Raw genomic sequence first — 22,088 nt, forward strand, 5'->3', positions numbered from 1 at the left:
GTGTTAGTGTGACGTCAGATGGGTTATTATAGCTGGGGGGGTAGTGGGGCGTCAGATGGGTTATTATAGCTGGGGGGGTGTTAGTGTGACGTCAGATGGGTTATTATAGCTGGGGGGGTGTTAGTGTGAAGTCTGGGGGGTGTTACTGTGACGTCAGATGGGTTATTATAGCTGGGGGGGTAGTGTGACGTCAGATGGGTTATTATAGCTGGGGGGTGTTAGTGTGATGTCAGATGGGTTATTATAGCTGGGGGGTGTTAGTGTGACGTCAGATGGGTTATTATAGCTGGGGGGGTGTTAGTGTGACGTCAGATGGGTTATTATAGCTGGGGGGGTAGTGTGATGTCAGATGGGTTATTATAGCTGGGGGGTGTTAGTGTGATGTCAGATGGGTTATTATAGCTGGGGGGGTGTTAGTGTGATGTCAGATGGGTTATTATAGCTGGGGGGGTGTTAGTGTGACGTCAGATGGGTTATTATAGCTGGGGGGTGTTAGTGTGATGTCAGATGGGTTATTATAGCTGGGGGGTAGTGTGACGTCAGATGGGTTATTATAGCTGGGGGGTAGTGTGACGTCAGATGGGTTATTATAGCTGGGGGGGTAGTGTGATGTCAGATGAGTTATTATAGCTGGGGGGGGTAGTGTGACGTCAGATGGGTTACTATAGCTGGGGGGGGTGTTAGTGGGACGTCAGATGGGTTATTATAGCTGGGGGGCTGTTAGTGGGACGTCAGATGGGTTATTATAGCTGGGGGGGTAGTGTGACGTCAGATGGGTTATTATAGCTGGGGGGGGGGTGTAGATGGGTTATTATACTGGGGGGGTAGTGGACGTCAGATGGGTTATTATAGCTGGGGGGGGGTGTTAGATGGGTTATTATAGCTGGGGGTAGTGTGACGTCAGATGGGTTATTATAGCTGGGGGGGGTAGTGTGATGTCAGATGGGTTATTATAGCTGGGGGGGTAGTGTGACGTCAGATGGGTTATTATAGCTGGGGGGGTTAGTGTGACGTCAGATGGGTTATTATAGCTGGGGGGTAGTGTGATGTCAGATGGGTTATTATAGCTGGGGGGGTGTTAGTGTGACGTCAGGTGGGTTATTATAGCTGGGGGGTAGTCAGGTGGGTTATTATAGCTGGGGGGTAGTCAGGTGGGTTATTATAGCTGGGGGGGTAGTCAGGTGGGTTATTATAGCTGGGGGTGTTAGATGGGTTATTATAGCTGGGGGGGTAGTGTGATGTCAGATGGGTTATTATAGCTGGGGGGGTAGTCAGGTGGGTTATTATAGCTGGGGGGGTAGTGTGATGTCAGATGGGTTATTATAGCTGGGGGGGTAGTCAGGTGGGTTATTATAGCTGGGGGGGTAGTGTGACGTCAGATGGGTTATTATAGCTGGGGGGTAGTGTGACGTCAGATGGGTTATTATAGCTGGGGGGTAGTGTGACGTCAGGTGGGTTATTATAGCTGGGGGGGTAGTGTGATGTCAGATGGGTTATTATAGCTGGGGGGTAGTCAGGTGGGTTATTATAGCTGGGGGGTAGTCAGGTGGGTTATTATAGCTGGGGGGTAGTCAGGTGGGTTATTATAGCTGGGGGGTAGTCAGGTGGGTTATTATAGCTGGGGTGTAGTCAGGTGGGTTATTATAGCTGGGGGGTAGTCAGGTGGGTTATTATAGCTGGGGGGTAGTGTGTTGTGTCTGTGTGGTCGTTGTGCTGACCTGTGTAATGTCTCTCTAACAGGAGTCTGTCAGGAAGGCTGCTGATATAACCCTCAAAACACTGAGTAAGGTAAGGATGCTTTACTGTGGTGTGAGACATCTACAGGTTTGTACTAGGATGTTACATTAATCTCTCTGTCTACAGGTGTGTACTAGGATGTTACGTTAATCTCTCTGTCTACAGGTGTGTACTAGGATGTTACGTTAATCTCTCTGTCTACAGGTGTGTACTAGGATGTTACGTTAATCTCTCTGTCTACAGGTGTGTACTAGGATGTTACATTAATCTCTCTGTCTACAGGTGTGTACTAGGATGTTACATTAATCTCTCTGTCTACAGGTGTGTACTAGGATGTTACATTAATCTCTCTGTCTACAGGTGTGTACTAGGATGTTACATTAATCTCTCTGTCTACAGGTGTGTACTAGGATGTTACATTAATCTCTCTGTCTACAGGTGTGTACTAGGATGTTACGTTAATCTCTCTGTCTACAGGTGTGTACTAGGATGTTACGTTAATCTCTCTGTCTACAGGTGTGTACTAGGATGTTACGTTAATCTCTCTGTCTACAGGTGTGTACTAGGATGTTACGTTAATCTCTCTGTCTACAGGTGTGTACTAGGATGTTACGTTAATCTCTCTGTCTACAGGTGTGTACTAGGATGTTACGTTAATCTCTCTGTCTACAGGTGTGTACTAGGATGTTACGTTAATCTCTCTGTCTACAGGTGTGTACTAGGATGTTACGTTAATCTCTCTGTCTACAGGTGTGTACTAGGATGTTACGTTAATCTCTCTGACTACAGGTGTGTACTAGGATGTTACGTTAATCTCTCTGTCTACAGGTGTGTACTAGGATGTTACGTTAATCTCTCTGTCTACAGGTGTGTACTAGGATGTTACGTTAATCTCTCTGTCTACAGGTGTGTACTAGGATGTTACGTTAATCTCTCTGTCTACAGGTGTGTACTAGGATGTTACGTTAATCTCTCTGTCTACAGGTGTGTACTAGGATGTTACGTTAATCTCTCTGTCTACAGGTGTGTACTAGGATGTTACGTTAATCTCTCTGTCTACAGGTGTGTACTAGGATGTTACGTTAATCTCTCTGTCTACAGGTGTGTACTAGGATGTTACGTTAATCTCTCTGTCTACAGGTGTGTACTAGGATGTTACGTTAATCTCTCTGTCTACAGGTGTGTACTAGGATGTTACGTTAATCTCTCTGTCTACAGGTGTGTACTAGGATGTTACGTTAATCTCTCTGTCTACAGGTGTGTACTAGGATGTTACGTTAATCTCTCTGTCTACAGGTGTGTACTAGGATGTTACGTTAATCTCTCTGTCTACAGGTGTGTACTAGGATGTTACGTTAATCTCTCTGTCTACAGGTGTGTACTAGGATGTTACGTTAATCTCTCTGTCTACAGGTGTGTACTAGGATGTTACGTTAATCTCTCTGTCTACAGGTGTGTACTAGGATGTTACGTTAATCTCTCTGTCTACAGGTGTGTACTAGGATGTTACGTTAATCTCTCTGTCTACAGGTGTGTACTAGGATGTTACGTTAATCTCTCTGTCTACAGGTGTGTACTAGGATGTTACGTTAATCTCTCTGTCTACAGGTGTGTACTAGGATGTTACGTTAATCTCTCTGTCTACAGGTGTGTACTAGGATGTTACGTTAATCTCTCTGTCTACAGGTGTGTACTAGGATGTTACATTAATCTCTCTGTCTACAGGTGTGTACTAGGATGTTACATTAATCTCTCTGTCTACAGGTGTGTACTAGGATGTGTGAGTCGTCAGGTTTAGCAGCCCAGAGGACTGTAGCTGTTCTGTTACCAACCCTCCTGGATAAAGGTATCGTCAGCAACGTGCCTGAGGTCCGCTCTCTCAGGTACACCTCCATATGTGTGTGTTCATTGGCCTCCGTATATGTTCTCTCTCTCTGTCGGTGTCTCTCTCTCGCTCTGTCGGTGTCGCTCTGTCGCTCTGTCGGTGTCTCTCTCTCGCTCTGTCGGTGTCGCTCTGTCGGTGTCGCTCTGTCGGTGTGTCTGTCTCTCTCGCTCTGTCGGTGTGTCTGTCTGTCTCTCTCGCTCTGTCGGTGTGTCTGTCTGTCTCTCTCGCTCTGTCGCTGTGTCTGTCTGTCTCTCTCGCTCTGTCGCGTGCTGTCTGTCTCTCTCGCTCTGTCGCTGTGTCTGTCTCTCCTCTCTATATGAATGAAATGTAAAAGTTGTAGAGACATTGTAGCCGTTAACTGCTACCTCCTCCCTCCAGTATCCAGACCCTGGTGAAGGTGTCTAAGACAGCTGGTAACAGGTTGAAGCCCCACGCCCCTCGTCTGATCCCTGCCCTCCTGGAGGCCCTCAGTGTCCTGGAGCCACAGGTCCTCAACTACCTCAGCCTCCGAGCCACAGAGCAGGAGAAGGTACATACCACACACACACACACACACACACACACACACACACACACACCTACTAAACCTCAGCCTCCGAGCCACAGAGCAGGAGAAGGTAACACACACACACACTATAACTGCCGTTTCTCCAGAGGTGTGATTATCGGCAGTAATTGACGTAACCTCTGTCTGCCTGTCTGCCTGTCTGTCTGTCTGTCTGTCTGTCTGTCTGCCTGTCTGCCTGTCTGTCTGTCCAGAGTGCCATGGATGCTGCCAGACTCAGTGCTGCCAAGTCCTCCCCCATGATGGAGACCATCAACATGTGTCTGCAGCACCTGGACGTGTCTGTCCTGGGGGAGCTGGTCCCCAGACTCTGTGACCTCCTGAAGAGTGGAGTGGGTCTGGGCACCAAGGTAACACCTGACCTTCTCCCACCAACCTAAATACTAAACCATGTCTGTCTTCACCTGACTAGTTGGACACCTTGTCAGAAAGTCAAATCCTCTGCTGTTTTCCTTGGTGATAAACTGCATATTGTGTCTTAATGCTCCCTCTATGGCCCCCCCCCCCAACAGACGGTTCTGCCCCCCCCCCCAACAGATGGTACTCTGCCCCCCCCCCCCCCCCCCCCCCCCAACAGACGGTACTCTCCCCCCCCATGACATTCATCACTGTTGTAGTTGTTAATATGTATATTTTCATCATTTCATTTCCTGCATGTTGGAGCTCTGATTCCCACTGTCCCCTCCAATCACCTGCAACCCTGAACATGTGACCAGTAAACAGTGACATCAATACCAGTCACCTCTGTTGTTCCAGGGTGGTTGTGCCAGTGTGATCGTGTCCCTCACCGTCCAGTGTCCCCAGGACCTCACCCCCTACTCAGGTAACCATGTTACCCTCTGGGGTACAGACAGTAGACTTTACCGTACCCATCCCAGACGTCCTGTCAACACCCAAAGGGAAATGAAGTATTGGTTTAGTCTTTACAAGTTCACTAAAACCTCTCCTCTATGGTCTGGTTTCTCCGACCTGGACTGGGCCTTCTTTACTGTGTGTGTGTGTGTGTGTGTGTGTGTGTGTGTGTGTGTGTGACAGGTAAACTGATGAGTGCCCTACTGAATGGAATCCATGACCGTAGCAGTGTTGTCCAGAAAGCCTTCTCCTTCGCTCTGGGACATCTAGTCAGGGTGAGTAGTATGGTGTTATGGTACTAACTGTATCAGTGTTGTCCAGAAAGCCTTGTCCTTCGCTCTGGGACATCTAGTCAGGGTGAGTAGTATGGTGTTATGGTACTAACTGTATCAGTGTTGTCCAGAAAGCCTTCTCCTTCGCTCTGGGACATCTAGTCAGGGTGAGTAGTATGGTGTTATGGTACTAACTGTATCAGTGTTGTCCAGAAAGCCTTCTCCTTCGCTCTGGGACATCTAGTCAGGGTGAGTAGTATGGTGTTATGGTACTAACTGTATCAGTGTTGTCCAGAAAGCCTTGTCCTTCGCTCTGGGACATCTAGTCAGGGTGAGTAGTATGGTGTTATGGTACTAACTGTATCAGTGTTGTCCAGAAAGCCTTGTCCTTCGCTCTGGGACATCTAGTCAGGGTGAGTAGTATGGTGTTATGGTACTAACTGTATCAGTGTTGTCCAGAAAGCCTTCTCCTTCGCTCTGGGACATCTAGTCAGGGTGAGTAGTATGGTGTTATGGTACTAACTGTATCAGTGTTGTCCAGAAAGCCTTGTCCTTCGCTCTGGGACATCTAGTCAGGGTGAGTAGTATGGTGTTATGGTACTAACTGTATCAGTGTTGTCCAGAAAGCCTTCTCCTTCGCTCTGGGACATCTAGTCAGGGTGAGTAGTATGGTGTTATGGTACTAACTGTATCAGTGTTGTCCAGAAAGCCTTGTCCTTCGCTCTGGGACATCTAGTCAGGGTGAGTAGTATGGTGTTATGGTACTAACTGTATCAGTGTTGTCCAGAAAGCCTTGTCCTTCGCTCTGGGACATCTAGTCAGGGTGAGTAGTATGGTGTTATGGTACTAACTGTATCAGTGTTGTCCAGAAAGCCTTCTCCTTCGCTCTGGGACATCTAGTCAGGGTGAGTAGTATGGTGTTATGGTACTAACTGTATCAGTGTTGTCCAGAAAGCCTTGTCCTTCGCTCTGGGACATCTAGTCAGGGTGAGTAGTATGGTGTTATGGTACTAACTGTATCAGTGTTGTCCAGAAAGCCTTCTCCTTCGCTCTGGGACATCTAGTCAGGGTGAGTAGTATGGTGTTATGGTACTAACTGTATCAGTGTTGTCCAGAAAGCCTTCTCCTTCGCTCTGGGACATCTAGTCAGGGTGAGTAGTATGGTGTTATGGTACTAACTGTATCAGTGTTGTCCAGAAAGCCTTCTCCTTCGCTCTGGGACATCTAGTCAGGGTGAGTAGTATGGTGTTATGGTACTAACTGTATCAGTGTTGTCCAGAAAGCCTTGTCCTTCGCTCTGGGACATCTAGTCAGGGTGAGTAGTATGGTGTTATGGTACTAACTGTATCAGTGTTGTCCAGAAAGCCTTGTCCTTCGCTCTGGGACATCTAGTCAGGGTGAGTAGTATGGTGTTATGGTACTAACTGTATCAGTGTTGTCCAGAAAGCCTTCTCCTTCGCTCTGGGACATCTAGTCAGGGTGAGTAGTATGGTGTTATGGTACTAACTGTATCAGTGTTGTCCAGAAAGCCTTGTCCTTCGCTCTGGGACATCTAGTCAGGGTGAGTAGTATGGTGTTATGGTACTAACTGTATCAGTGTTGTCCAGAAAGCCTTGTCCTTCGCTCTGGGACATCTAGTCAGGGTGAGTAGTATGGTGTTATGGTACTAACTGTATCAGTGTTGTCCAGAAAGCCTTCTCCTTCGCTCTGGGACATCTAGTCAGGGTGAGTAGTATGGTGTTATGGTACTAACTGTATCAGTGTTGTCCAGAAAGCCTTCTCCTTCGCTCTGGGACATCTAGTCAGGGTGAGTAGTATGGTGTTATGGTACTAACTGTATCAGTGTTGTCCAGAAAGCCTTCTCCTTCGCTCTGGGACATCTAGTCAGGGTGAGTAGTATGGTGTTATGGTACTAACTGTATCAGTGTTGTCCAGAAAGCCTTGTCCTTCGCTCTGGGACATCTAGTCAGGGTGAGTAGTATGGTGTTATGGTACTAACTGTATCAGTGTTGTCCAGAAAGCCTTGTCCTTCGCTCTGGGACATCTAGTCAGGGTGAGTAGTATGGTGTTATGGTACTAACTGTATCAGTGTTGTCCAGAAAGCCTTGTCCTTCGCTCTGGGACATCTAGTCAGGGTGAGTAGTATGGTGTTATGGTACTAACTGTATCAGTGTTGTCCAGAAAGCCTTGTCCTTCGCTCTGGGACATCTAGTCAGGGTGAGTAGTATGGTGTTATGGTACTAACTGTATCAGTGTTGTCCAGAAAGCCTTCTCCTTCGCTCTGGGACATCTAGTCAGGGTGAGTAGTATGGTGTTATGGTACTAACTGTATCAGTGTTGTCCAGAAAGCCTTGTCCTTCGCTCTGGGACATCTAGTCAGGGTGAGTAGTATGGTGTTATGGTACTAACTGTATCAGTGTTGTCCAGAAAGCCTTGTCCTTCGCTCTGGGACATCTAGTCAGGGTGAGTAGTATGGTGTTATGGTACTAACTGTATCAGTGTTGTCCAGAAAGCCTTGTCCTTCGCTCTGGGACATCTAGTCAGGGTGAGTAGTATGGTGTTATGGTACTAACTGTATCAGTGTTGTCCAGAAAGCCTTGTCCTTCGCTCTGGGACATCTAGTCAGGGTGAGTAGTATGGTGTTATGGTACTAACTGTATCAGTGTTGTCCAGAAAGCCTTCTCCTTCGCTCTGGGACATCTAGTCAGGGTGAGTAGTATGGTGTTATGGTACTAACTGTATCAGTGTTGTCCAGAAAGCCTTGTCCTTCGCTCTGGGACATCTAGTCAGGGTGAGTAGTATGGTGTTATGGTACTAACTGTATCAGTGTTGTCCAGAAAGCCTTGTCCTTCGCTCTGGGACATCTAGTCAGGGTGAGTAGTATGGTGTTATGGTACTAACTGTATCAGTGTTGTCCAGAAAGCCTTGTCCTTCGCTCTGGGACATCTAGTCAGGGTGAGTAGTATGGTGTTATGGTACTAACTGTATCAGTGTTGTCCAGAAAGCCTTCTCCTTCGCTCTGGGACATCTAGTCAGGGTGAGTAGTATGGTGTTATGGTACTAACTGTATCAGTGTTGTCCAGAAAGCCTTGTCCTTCGCTCTGGGACATCTAGTCAGGGTGAGTAGTATGGTGTTATGGTACTAACTGTATCAGTGTTGTCCAGAAAGCCTTCTCCTTCGCTCTGGGACATCTAGTCAGGGTGAGTAGTATGGTGTTATGGTACTAACTGTATCAGTGTTGTCCAGAAAGCCTTGTCCTTCGCTCTGGGACATCTAGTCAGGGTGAGTAGTATGGTGTTATGGTACTAACTGTATCAGTGTTGTCCAGAAAGCCTTGTCCTTCGCTCTGGGACATCTAGTCAGGGTGAGTAGTATGGTGTTAATATATATAAGGTGAAGTCAGGACTGGTTTATTCACCTGACTGTTGTATCAATACAATATAACTGTCTGTGTTCCTCAGACAGCGAAGGACAGCAGTGTAGAGAAACTCCTACTGAAACTCAACACCTGGTACCTGGAGAAAGAAGGTTTGTCCTGTCTGCTTCCTCCTCCTATTACCCAGTCACCAAACAACCAGGGGACGCTGGCCCTAGGTCAGCGCTGTCCGCCTCACTTCCTGGACGGCTGAGTGTATGTGGGAATTCACTCCACCCTTGGTAGTTGATTAGTTAGGAACTCTCGTGACCTGGTTGTCCAAACGCAGCAGCCCTCCAGGAAGTGAGTTGGACAGCCCTGCTGTAGAGGATTGATGTTGACAGCGTCTCTTCAGTCTCAAAGATGACATGGCTGTTTGTCGTCCCCCCCCCCCCCCTCAGAGCCGGTGTACAGGTCGTCGTGTGCCCTGACGGTCCACGCTATCAGCCACTACAGCCCTGATGTCCTGAAGGGCCATGCGGTGGTCGCTCTGCCTCTAGCCTTCCTGGGTATGCACCAGGCACCGGGACCAGACGAGGAGAAGGGAGAGAGCCATGACGCCACGCTGTGGAACGAGGTCTGGCAGGAACACGTACCAGGTCAGAGAGAGGAGAGAAACACACACACCTGGTCAGAGACACACACGCACACCTGGTCAGAGAGACACACACCTGGTCAGAGAGACACACACCTGGTCAGACACACACGCACACCTGGTCACACACACCTGTCAGAGAGACACACACCTGGTCAGACACACACGCACACCTGGTCACACACACCTGGTCAGAGAGACACACACCTGGTCGGAGAGAAACACACACACACCTGGTCGGAGAGAAACACACACACACCTGGTCAGAGAAACACACACACACCTGGTCAGAGAAACACACACACACCTGGTCAGAGAAACAGAGTGGAGAGTCACTATGGACTACGGTTCTGTAGAGAGTGTCTGGTCTAAGGCCACTATAGAGTCTGGGTTAGAGTCCAGGCTCTGTCTCAGCCGGCCGCGACCAGGAGGTCCATGGGGCGGCACACAATTGGCCCAGCGTCGTCTGGGTTAGGGGAGGGTTTGGCCGGCAGGGATGTCCTTGTCCCATCGCGCTCTAGCGACTCCTGTGGCGGGCCGGGCTCAGTGCACGCTGACACGGTCACCAGGTGTAAGGTGTTTCCTCTGACATGTTGGTGCAGCTGGCTTCAGGGTTAAGTGGGCATTGTGTCAAGAAGCAGTGCAGCTTGGCTGGGTCGTGTATCGGAGGACGCACGACTCTCGACCTTCGACCTCTCCCGAGTCCGTACGGGAGTTGCAGCGATGAGACACGACTGTAACTACCAATTGGATGCCATGAAATTGGGGTTAAAAATAAATAAAAATAGACATAACACTTTGACCTTGTCAACCCCTGACCTCTCGTCTTCCAGGAAGCTTCGGGGGCATCCGTCTCTACATGACGGAGCTGATCGACATTACCCAGAAGGCCTTGCAGTCCCAGTCGTGGAAGATGAAGGCCCAGGGTGCGGCTGCCATGGCGTCCATCGCTAAGCAACAGACGGGTTCTCTGGTCGCCCCTCACCTGGGTATGGTGTTGTCCGCTCTACTGCAGGGACTGGTTGGGCGCACCTGGACTGGAAAGGTGTGTGTGTGTGTGTGTGAGAGAGTGGTCAGTAGAAGAGTTTGAGGTTGTAATTAACTTGACCAACTTGTGTTTTGTACAGATGTCTTCTCACACCAGTTGTTTGTGTCTAGTGTTTTGTACAGATGTCTTCTCACACCAGTTGTTTGTGTCTAGTGTTTTTGTACAGATGTCTTCTCACACCAGTTGTTTGTGTCTAGTGTTTTGTACAGATGTCTTCTCACACCAGTTGTTTGTGTCTAGTGTTTTTGTACAGATGTCTTCTCACACCAGTTGTTTGTGTCTAGTGTTTTGTACAGATGTCTTCTCACACCAGTTGTTTGTGTCTAGTGTTTTTGTACAGATGTCTTCTCACACCAGTTGTTTGTGTCTAGTGTTTTGTACAGATGTCTTCTCACACCAGTTGTTTGTGTCTAGTGTTTTGTACAGATGTCTTCTCACACCAGTTGTTTGTGTCTAGTGTTTTTGTACAGATGTCTTCTCACACCAGTTGTTTGTGTCTAGTGTTTTGTACAGATGTCTTCTCACACCAGTTGTTTGTGTGTTTGTCCACAGGAGGAGCTGTTGAACGCCATCGGCTCTGTGGTGTCAAAGTGCAGGTACGGTTTCTCCTCTCCTTCTGACACTAAGAGCAGTCCGTCTGGCTCTTGTCCCTGTGATGAGGATGATGATGATGATGTGGGTGAGGATGAGGATGATGAGGATGATGTTGTGTTTTAGTGGGGAGCTCCAGAAGTCCTCCCCGGGCCAGCCCAGTGTACCAGAGGTGATAGATCTGGTGTTGAAGGAGTGTCGTAAAGACAACCTGGTCTACAAGATGGCTGCCCTGGGCTGTGCTGCTGACGTCCTGCAGGCCACACAGGAAGACCGCTTCAGTGACATGGCAGACATACTCATACCACTCATTAAGAAGGTGAGAGACGGAGAGAGTTTGTCTTTTATTACGTCAGTATTCTATTGGTTTGTCCAGAATGTGTGATGTCTAATCCTGTGTGACAGAACTCTGCAGCAACTTCGAGGTTGAGACATGATAGTGATGACGATCGGGATGAGAAGGAGAAGGAGCTGCAGACTGAAGCTCTACTCTGTGCCTTCCAGACGCTGGGCAAGACCTGGCCCAACAACACACAAACCCAGGGTAAGGTTCTGACTGGCCCAACAACACACAAACCCAGGGTAAGGTTCTGACTGGCCCAACAACACACAAACCCAGGGTAAGGTTCTGACTGGCCCAACAACACACAAACCCAGGGTAAGGTTCTGACTGGCCCAAAAACACACAAACCCAGGGTAAGGTTCTGACTGGCCCAACGACAGCACAGACCCGGGGTAAGGTTCTGACTGGCCCAACGACAGCACAAACCCAGGGTAAGGTTCTGACTGGCCCAACAACACACAAACCCAGGGTAAGGTTCTGACTGGCCCAACGACAGCACAAACCCAGGGTAAGGTTCTGACTGGCCCAACGACAGCACAAACCCAGGGTGAGGTTCTGACTGGCCCAACGACAGCACAAACCCGGGGTAAGGTTCTGACTGGCCCAACGACAGCACAAACCCAGGGTGAGATTTGTAAATGTTTTGGTCTAATTTCAATAGAAGCCAGAACAATAAGGTGATTTATTTCAGAAGTGATTGTAATTGTATTGTAGTGCATGTGTTTAATGCTGCATCTCTCCTGTGTTCCCAGAGCGTTTCCAGTTGGACCTGTGCTGTCTGATGTGTGAGAGGTTGAAGCTCAGTACATGGAGGGTCCAGGTGGGGGTACTACAGTCTATGAAGGCGTACTTCCAGGGGTAAGGACACAAACACACGGTCTATGAAGGCTGGGGGGGATGGTAACCTAAAGGAGGGTTTCTCTCCAGGAACTGCTGCCAGGCCCATCCTGTCCTTCCTGACTCCCATCTGACTGGTACATGTTCTTCTCCATCTGGTTGGATAATGATTTTCTCTTGTTGTTCCTTCCTGTGTAGGTTGCTACTGTTGGAGAAAGAGAAAGACAACCAGAACTTCACAGCCTTGTCCCTTATTCTCACAGAGACATGCAGCGCTCTCACACACCCACTAGGTAACACCTTCACACTGCTCTCACACACCCACTAGGTAAGACCTTCACACTGCTCTCACACACCCACTAGGTAACACCTTCACACTGCTCTCACACACCCACTAGGTAAGACCTTCACACTGCTCTCACACACCCACTAGGTAACACCTTCACACTGCTCTCACACACCCACTAGGTAACACCTTCACACTGCTCTCACACACCCACTAGGTAACACCTTTACACTGCTCTCACACACCCACTAGGTAACACCTTTACACTGCTCTCACACACCCACTAGGTAACACCTTTACACTGCTCTCACACACCCACTAGGTAAGACCTTTACACTGCTCTCACACACCCACTAGGTAAGACCTTCACACTGCTCTCACACACCCACCTGGTAAGACCTTTACACTGCTCTCACACACCCACTAGGTAACACCTTCACACTGCTCTCACACACCCACTAGGGAAGACCGCCACACTGCTCTCACACCCACTAGGTAAGACCTTTACACTGCTCACACACACCCACTAGGTAACACCTTTACACTGCTCACACACACCCACTAGGGAAGACCGCCACACTGCTCTCACACACCCACTAGGTAAGACCTTTACACTGCTCTCACACACCCACTAGGTAACACCTTCACACTGCTCTCACACACCCACTAGGGAAGACCGCCACACTGCTCTCACACACCCACTAGGTAAGACCTTCACACTGCTCTCACACACCCACTAGGTAACACCTTCACACTGCTCTCACACACCCACTAGGGAAGACCGCCACACTGCTCTCACACACCCACTAGGGAAGACCGCCACACTGCTCTCACACACCCACTAGGTAAGACCTTCACACTGCTCTCACACACCCACTAGGTAAGACCGCCACACTGCTCTCACACACCCACTAGGGAAGACCGCCACACTGCTCTCACACACCCACTAGGTAAGACCGCCACACTGCTCTCACACACCCACTAGGTAACACCTTTACACTGCTCTCACACACCCACTAGGTAAGACCGCCACACTGCTCTCACACACCCACTAGGGAAGACCGCCACACTGCTCTCAACACCCACTAGACTTAGACCTTCTGAGGAGCGAAACATTTACAGAAGGGACAAGTTTCTCTGAACCTATTCATGAAGTAAAAATCTATTCTCGATTTACTCAAATAATGATTTTTAATCCAGGAGTGGGGAAACTGATCCTAGATGTTTTTTTATCAGAAAGATTCAGTGTTGTTTTAAATGTTTCCTCCTGTAGAGAATAAGGGTTACTCCTCTGTGAGGACCGAAGCCTTGTCTGTTGTGGAACTACTGGTGAAGAGGACCGGAGGTAAGCCGTCGTTCAGTCTGTTTACTGTGCTAAATGACTAGTCCCACTTCTCTCAAGGTGTCTTTAACCCAAACATTGGTTGACCCAGGAAGTAAAAGCACCAGTGTGCAGGACTTGACCTTCCATGCCTAGAATATAGGACTATGTTTGAGTCTAATTTTGAAGCTATGAGAAGAACGATGTCTAGGAGTTATTTTACTCAAACCTGAGCCAACATTTGAGAACAAAATATATACATGAGCACTGCAACATCTTCTGTTTGAAAGCTATTTCCCCCCTAGACCCTGAAGGGGACAGGTTGTCTCTCCTCCTAGACCCTGAAGGGGACAGGTTGTCTCTCCCCCTAGACCCTGAAGGGGACAGGTTGTCTCTCCTCCTAGACCCTGAAGGGGGACAGGTTGTCTCTCCCCCTAGACCCTGAAGGGGACAGGTTGTCTCTCCTCCTAGACCCTGAAGGGGACAGGTTGTCTCTCCTCCTAGACCCTGAAGGGGACAGGTTGTCTCCCCTCCTAGACCCTGAAGGGGACAGGTTGTCTCCCCTCCTAGACCCTGAAGGGGACAGGTTGTCTCCCCTCCTAGACCCTGAAGGGGACAGGTTGTCTCCCCTCCTAGACCCTGAAGGGGACAGGTTGTCTCCCCTCCTAGACCCTGAAGGGGGACAGGTTGTCTCTCCTCCTAGACCCTGAAGGGGACAGGTTGTCTCCCCTCCTAGACCCTGAAGGGGACAGGTTGTCTCCCCTCCTAGACCCTGAAGGGGACAGGTTGTCTCTCCTCCTAGACCCTGAAGGGGACAGGTTGTCTCCCCTCCTAGACCCTGAAGGGGACAGGTTGTCTCTCCTCCTAGACCCTGAAGGGGACAGGTTGTCTCTCCTCCTAGACCCTGAAGGGGACATTGTGTGTGTGTGTTGTTCCAGAGAGCGGTCAGTGGGAGTGTGTATCGGGGAAGAGTCGCGAGCAGCTGCAGCGTTCCCTGTCCACCCTGCAGACAGACAGCAGACCTGACCTACGAGACAAGGCCCAGGAACTACGGAGGAACATCCAGAGTCAACCCTGACACACACACACACACACACACACACACCTAGTCAACCCTGAACACACACACACACACACCTAGTCAACCCTGAACACACACACCCCCAGATCTCTGTCTGGACAGGCGTGATGAGTTATAATGTGTATTGTGTCGATGGGTGGACGGCTGGGGCATTATAATTGGACAGTGTCATAGTAAACGCCATATCAACTCACTATGTAAACAAACAGCACCCTATTCCCTCAGTAGTGTACTACTGTTGACCAGGTCTTCTAGGACTCTCTGCTCTGAAGTAGTGTACTACTGTTGACCAGGTCTTCTAGGACTCTCTGAAGTAGTGTACTATGTCGTCCAGGGATCATCAACTAGATTCAGCCGCGGGACAATTTTTATTTTTTTTCTTGAGCAGATGGGATCAGGTGGCTATTAGATCAATGATTATAATTGACAAAAAAACATTTCAAATCTAGTTTAGAATCACATACATCTCTTGGAACATATTTCCCAAACTAAAAGCAGTTAATGTTTTTTTTACATACTTTCTTTAAAAAAAATACTCGGGGGGCCAAATAAAGTCCTGGGCAGTTTGGGAATCTGGTGCTGTTAGGGATTTGTCCTGTAACAGGTCCCTTCTTTCTCTCCTGCTGCAGCCAGTACAGTACGTCCCACATGGTGCCCTTATTCCCTAAACACTACTAGTGGGAATAGGTTGCCATTTGGGACGTAACCAAGGATGATACTGCAACTTTATTTAACACGTTGGTTGTCAACTCCCTGGTCCTGGAGCACGGAGGCTGTTCCAGCCCAGTACTAATAGTCTACAGCACCTGTTCAACTCATTCCACAGAGAGCTGAGTGTCTGGAGCTTCTCCCTCGATGAATTAAGGTCACTAATTAGGAAGGAACTCCCCTCACCTGGTTGTCTAGGGCTTAATTGAAAGGAAAAACCTGCGGCCACTCCCCTGATGTTATCACAGTTTGGATCAGTACTTGACTTGGACTGAAATAGGTTCAGGAGCTCAAGCAGTAGAACCAGTGAACTCCTGATCTTGATGATAGGTAATGTTAACTAGTGCTGGGTTGGACCAAAAGCCTGCACCTCTTCAGAACTGGAGTTGGTGACCAGTGATGTTTCTCTGTCTGAACTGGTCATTATGTCTCTCCCCCAGTTTGCATGTTTAAAACATTTTCAGAAATGTTGATTATAAACGCAACAATGAACAGTGGGGGTTGGTGAGCGGGAGGCATGTGTTCTTGTGAATTTGTTTCCAAAATAAAAACTACCTTGAGCTTTGAAGATGTCATTATTTGGTTTTAAACTACACCAGACTGTATTTGAAAGCAGCTTTATTTTAAGTAGAAACATGTCGTCGTCCCCAAGACATTAAAATACTGGTGTGGAACAGTAAATATTTCAGACACAAGGACTGCTATATGCAGGTTTTATGTTAAGGCTAGTGGAATGGACAACTAAATAGTAGAAAGGCATTAGTGATGACCTTCAGGACAGTGCCGGCCCAGCACAGCCCTGGAGAAACATCGAGCCCTGCTGCTCAGCCTCGTAGCCGTAGCCCTAGCAGCACGCTTAACATGTAGAAACATCAGTTAGCCTCTAGCTAGCTACAGACCTTAACATGTAGAAACATCAGTTAGCCTCTAGCTAGCTACAGACATTAACATGTAGAAACATCAGTTAGCCTCTAGCTAGCTACAGACCTGTGAACATCGTAGCCCAGCAGCACGACCTCAGTGCTCAGGCCTCTAGCTAGCTACAGACCTTAACATGTAGAAACATCAGTTAGCCTCTAGCTAGCTACAGACATTAACATGTAGAAACATCAGTTAGCCTCTAGCTCAGCCTACGAGACCGTTAGAGCAGCTCGCCTCAGAGAAACATCAGTTAGCCTCTAGCTAGCTACAGACCTTAACATGTAGAAACATCAGTTAACTAGTTAGCAATTCTTTTTTGTGCCTGCGGCCTTTGAGACGGGCCTTTTCGTGGTCCCTTGTTCTGGTCTGGTTGGGCCTGGGTGGTACGGGTCACAGCAGACACCCCGTCTACAAACTTAGTCTTGAACAGAACGTTGGCGTTGGTGAACATGCCGTCCTTCAGAGAGACCACCACAAACTACAGAGGAGAGGAGAAACAGCTTTAGAGCGAGACTGTAAAAATACATTTATGAAATGGAGACAAAGTGGGTTCTGTTAACATATTTTATTTAACCAGGCAAGTCAGTTAAAAACAAATTCTTATCTTGTCAGCTCGGGGATTCGATCTGGCCCAACGCTCTAACCGCCAGGCTAGCTGCCTCCCCTCTAACCGCCAGGCTAGCTGCCTCCCCTCTAACCGCCAGGCTAGCTGCCTCCCCTCTAACCGCCAGGCTAGCTGCCTCCCCTCTAACCGCCAGGCTAGCTGCCTCCCCTCTAACCGCTAGGCTAGCTGCCCCCCCTCTAACCACTAGGCTAGCTGCCTCCCCTCTAACCGCCAGGCTAGCTGCCTCCTCTAACCGCTAGGCTAGCTGCCCACCCCTCTAACCACTAGGTTACCTGCCTCCCCTCTAACCACTAGGCTACCTGCCTCTCCTCTAACCACTAGGCTAGCTGCCGCCCCTCTAACCACTAGGCTACCTGCCTCCCCTCTAACCACTAGGCTAGCTGCCCACCCCTCTAACCACTAGGCTACCTGCCTCTCCTCTAACCACTAGGCTACCTGCCTCCCCTCTAACCACTAGGCTACCTGCCTCCTCTAACCACTAGGCTACCTGCCTCTCCTCTAACCACTAGGCTACCTACCTCCCCTCTAACCACTAGGCTACCTGCCTCTCCTCTAACCACTAGGCTACCTGCCTCTCCTCTAACCACTAGGCTACCTGCCTCTCCTCTAACCACTAGGCTACCTGCCTCCCCTCTAACCACTAGGCTACCTGCCTCCCCTCTAACCACTAGGCTACCTGCCTCCCCTCTAACCACTAGGCTACCTGCCTCCCCTCTAACCACTAGGCTACCTGCCTCCCCTCTAACCACTAGGCTACCTGCCTCCCCTCTAACCACTAGGCTACCTGCCTCCCCTCTAACCACTAGGCTACCTGCCTCCCCTCTAACCACTAGGCTACCTGCCTCCCCTCTAACCACTAGGCTACCTGCCTCCCCTCTAACCACTAGGCTACCTGCCTCCCCTCTAACCACTAGGCTACCTGCCTCCCCTCTAACCACTAGGCTACCTGCCTCCCCTCTAACCACTAGGCTACCTGCCTCCCCTCTAACCACTAGGCTACCTGCCTCCCCTCTAACCACTAGGCTACCTGCCCACCCCTCTAACCACCAGGCTAGCTGCCGCCCCTGTGTGTGTGTTACCTGGGAGTGTGTGAAGTGTGTTCTCAACATCTGTCCTATGTTCTGTGTGTGTGAGAGGTCCAGGGCAGCATCCACCTCATCCAAGATGTAGATGGGAGCCGGTTTAAACAGCAGCATGGCCAGGATCAGAGACAAGGCTACCAGAGACCTGGAACACACAGGGTTTAAACAGCAGCATGGCCAGGATCAGAGACAAGGCTACCAGAGACCTGGAACACACAGGGTTTAAACAGCAGCATGGCCAGGATCAGAGACAAGGCTACCAGAGACCTGGAACACACAGGGTTTAAACAGCAGCATGGCCAGGATCAGAGACAAGGCTACCAGAGACCTGGAACACACAGGGTTTAAACAGCAGCATGGCCAGGATCAGAGACAAGGCTACCAGAGACCTGGAACACACAGGGTTTAAACAGCAGCATGGCCAGGATCAGAGACAAGGCTACCAGAGACCTGGAACACACAGGGTTTAAACAGCAGCATGGCCAGGATCAGAGACAAGGCTACCAGAGACCTGGAACACACAGGGTTTAAACAGCAGCATGGCCAGGATCAGAGACAAGGCTACCAGAGACCTGGAACACACAGGGTTTAAACAGCAGCATGGCCAGGATCAGAGACAAGGCTACCAGAGACCTGGAACACACAGGGTTTAAACAGCAGCATGGCCAGGATCAGAGACAAGGCTACCAGAGACCTGGAACACACAGGGTTTAAACAGCAGCATGGCCAGGATCAGAGACAAGGCTACCAGAGACCTGGAACACAGTTACAATACACACACACCTAGTTTTAATACAGATGTTTACACTTGCGTTCGGCCAAAGACGACCCTTCTGTTCATCTGAGTCCACTTCAATAGAATCAAAGCTAGTGTTGCCGATCAATAGCTGTCTAATCAATCATCTGACCTTCTGGCTGTATTTACACAGGCAGCACAATTCTGATGTTTTGGCCAATCATATCAGAGCTGATCTGGGTAAACAGCCATTTAGTTTGTAGAGGTTAGTAAACTGGCAATTAGTAGCACAAATATCACACACACTGAATGAATGATGAATAAGTTGATGATTGAGTTGATCTCCCCGTACCTCTGTCCTCCACTGAGTTCAGTGAGGTTCTCCTTCCATGTGTTTCCCAGAGCCACCTTGAACTCCAGGCCCTCTAAGGCCCCGCAGCCTTCAGGAGGGGCCAGGCGGGCATCAGCCCCCGGCAGCAGGGTGGAGAAGATACTGCCAAAGTCTTTATTCACCTGGAGACAGAGAGAGAACACAGAGAGAAAGGAGAGTGTAATGGAGGCGGTTGATGAGTCACTTTACCAGAGACCTGAACACTTCGCTCCTGTTAGCTTCTAGAAACAAATGTCTAGACTTTGTCTCAGAGGACTAACGCAGTCTGGTGATGACATCATGTCTATCAGAGGACTAACACAGTCTGGTGATGACATCATGTCTTTGTCTCAGAGGACTAACACAGTCTGGTGATGACATCATGTCTGTATCAGAGGACTAACGCAGTCTGGTGATGACATCATGTCTATCAGAGGACTAACACAGTCTGGTGATGACATCATGTCTTTGTCTCAGAGGACTAACACAGTCTGGTGATGACATCATGTCTGTCTCAGAGGACTAACACAGTCTGGTGATGACATCATGTCTTTGTCTCAGAGGACTAACACAGTCTGGTGATGACATCATGTCTGTCTCAGAGGACTAACACAGTCTGGTGATGACATCATGTCTTTGTCTCAGAGGACTAACACAGTCTGGTGATGACATCATGTCTATCAGAGGACTAACAGTCTGGTGATGACATCATGTCTGTATCAGAGGACTAACAGTCTGGTGATGACATCATGTCTGTCTCAGAGGACTAACAGTCTGGTGATGACATCATGTCTGTATCAGAGGACTAACAGTCTGGTGATGACATCATGTCTGTCTCAGAGGACTAACACAGTCTGGTGATGACATCATGTCTATCAGAGGACTAACAGTCTGGTGATGACATCATGTCTGTATCAGAGGACTAACAGTCTGGTGATGACATCATGTCTGTCTCAGAGGACTAACACAGTCTGGTGATGACATCATGTCTGTATCAAAGGACTAACACAGTCTGGTGATGACATCATGTCTATCAGAGGACTAACAGTCTGGTGATGACATCATGTCTGTATCAGAGGACTAACACAGTCTGGTGATGACATCATGTCTGTATCAGAGGACTAACACAGTCTGGTGATGACATCATGTCTGTATCAGAGGACTAACAGTCTGGTGATGACATCATGTCTGTATCAAAGGACTAACACAGTCTGGTGATGACATCATGTCTATCAGAGGACTAACAGTCTGGTGATGACATCATGTCTGTCTCAGAGGACTAACACAGTCTGGTGATGACATCATGTCTGTCTCAGAGGACTAACACAGTCTGGTGATGACATCATGTCTTTGTCTCAGAGGACTAACACAGTCTGGTGATGACATCATGTCTGTATCAAAGGACTAACACAGTCTGGTGATGACATCATGTCTGTATCAGAGGACTAACACAGTCTGGTGATGACATCATGTCTTTGTCTCAGAGGACTAACACAGTCTGGTGATGACATCATGTCTTTGTCTCAGAGGACTAACACAGTCTGGTGATGACATCATGTCTTTGTCTCAGAGGACTAACAGTCTGGTGATGAAATATTTGATTTTACATCAAAATGGTCCTATATCGTTAAGACATTTTTCACACAGACAGACCTGGCACACACGCCATGCTGCCAGGCAGACACACATCAAAGACAGACCTTCTGCCAAGCAGACACAGAGACAGACAGACCTTCTGCCAGGCAGACACACAGACAGACAGACCTTCTGCCAGGCAGACACAGAGACAGACACAGAGACAGACCTTCTGCCAGGCAGACACAGAGACAGACCTTCTGCCAGGCAGACACAGAGACAGACCTTCTGCCAGACAGACACAGAGACAGACCTTCTGCCAGGCAGACACAGAGACAGACCTTCTGCCAGGCAGACACAGAGACAGACCTTCTGCCAGGCAGACACAGAGACAGACCTTCTGCCAGGCAGACACAGACAGACAGACCTTCTGCCAGGCAGACACAGAGACAGACAGACCTTCTGCCAGGCAGACACAGAGACAGACCTTCTGCCAGGCAGACACAGAGACAGACAGACCTTCTGCCAGGCAGACACAGAGACAGACAGACCTTCTGCCAGGCAGACACGAGACAGACAGACCTTCTGCCAGGCAGACACAGAGACAGACAGACCTTCTGCCAGGCAGACACACAGACAGACAGACCTTCTGCCAGGCAGACACAGAGACAGACAGACCTTCTGCCAGGCAGACACAGAGACAGACAGACCTTCTGCCAGGCAGACACAGAGACAGACAGACCTTCTGCCAGGCAGACACAGAGACAGACCTTCTGCCAGGCAGACACAGAGACAGACAGACCTTCTGCCAGGCAGACACAGAGACAGACAGACCTTCTGCCAGGCAGACACAGAGACAGACAGACCTTCTGCCAGGCAGACACAGAGACAGACAGACCTTCTGCCAGGCAGACACAGAGACAGACAGACCTTCTGCCAGGCAGACACAGAGACAGACAGACCTTCTGCCAGGCAGACACAGAGACAGACAGACCTTCTGCCAGGCAGACACAGAGACAGACAGACCTTCTGCCAGGCAGACACAGAGACAGACAGACCTTCTGCCAGGCAGACACAGAGACAGACAGACCTTCTGCCAGGCAGACACAGAGACAGACAGACCTTCTGCCAGGCAGACACGAGACGACAGACCTTCTGCCAGGCAGACACGAGCAGACAGACCTTCTGCCAGGCAGACACAGCAGACAGACCTTCTGCCAGGCAGACACAGAGACAGACCTT

General features: G+C 49.2%; 2 protein-coding genes across 3 annotated transcripts in view; one reads left to right on the forward strand and one right to left on the reverse strand.

Moving 5' to 3' along the window:
• Window positions 1-16,105, forward strand: part of ecpas (Ecm29 proteasome adaptor and scaffold) — a 54,592-nt gene extending 38,487 nt beyond the window's left edge. Inside the window, exons 31-47 of one of the 2 annotated variants that reach the window (XM_082978653.1) lie at window positions 1,741-1,788; window positions 3,502-3,620; window positions 4,001-4,151; window positions 4,382-4,537; window positions 4,944-5,010; window positions 5,223-5,314; window positions 8,774-8,840; window positions 9,129-9,326; window positions 10,156-10,367; window positions 10,923-10,966; window positions 11,088-11,280; window positions 11,367-11,505; window positions 12,057-12,162; window positions 12,340-12,434; window positions 13,701-13,772; window positions 14,687-14,814; window positions 14,856-16,105. In XM_082978653.1, coding sequence (XP_082834779.1) covers window positions 1,741-1,788; window positions 3,502-3,620; window positions 4,001-4,151; window positions 4,382-4,537; window positions 4,944-5,010; window positions 5,223-5,314; window positions 8,774-8,840; window positions 9,129-9,326; window positions 10,156-10,367; window positions 10,923-10,966; window positions 11,088-11,280; window positions 11,367-11,505; window positions 12,057-12,162; window positions 12,340-12,434; window positions 13,701-13,772; window positions 14,687-14,814; window positions 14,856-14,867 — 1,899 coding nt within the window. In that variant the 3' untranslated portion in view covers window positions 14,868-16,105. Of the gene's footprint in view, window positions 1-1,740; window positions 1,789-3,501; window positions 3,621-4,000; window positions 4,152-4,381; window positions 4,538-4,943; window positions 5,011-5,222; window positions 5,315-8,773; window positions 8,841-9,128; window positions 9,327-10,155; window positions 10,368-10,922; window positions 10,967-11,087; window positions 11,281-11,366; window positions 11,506-12,056; window positions 12,163-12,339; window positions 12,435-13,700; window positions 13,773-14,686 lie in introns of both variants that reach the window. The other variant, XM_082978652.1, reaches the window with a different exon arrangement.
• A 292-nt stretch (window positions 16,106-16,397) lies between these two features.
• The window catches only part of smc2 (structural maintenance of chromosomes 2), a 98,411-nt gene continuing 92,720 nt past the window's right edge, over window positions 16,398-22,088 (reverse strand). Inside the window, exons 25-29 of the mRNA XM_082978655.1 lie at window positions 19,254-19,414; window positions 18,163-18,310; window positions 16,758-16,936; window positions 16,586-16,655; window positions 16,398-16,524 (exon numbers count right to left, since the gene is read on the reverse strand). Of these exons, the coding sequence (XP_082834781.1) occupies window position 16,655; window positions 16,758-16,936; window positions 18,163-18,310; window positions 19,254-19,414 (489 nt within the window). The 3' untranslated portion in view covers window positions 16,398-16,524; window positions 16,586-16,654. The remainder of the gene's footprint in view (window positions 16,525-16,585; window positions 16,656-16,757; window positions 16,937-18,162; window positions 18,311-19,253; window positions 19,415-22,088) is intronic.

Source organism: Salmo salar, chromosome 08, assembly GCF_965601325.2.
Source record: "Salmo salar chromosome 08, fSalSal1, whole genome shotgun sequence".
Taxonomy (NCBI): Eukaryota; Metazoa; Chordata; class Actinopteri; order Salmoniformes; family Salmonidae; genus Salmo; species Salmo salar.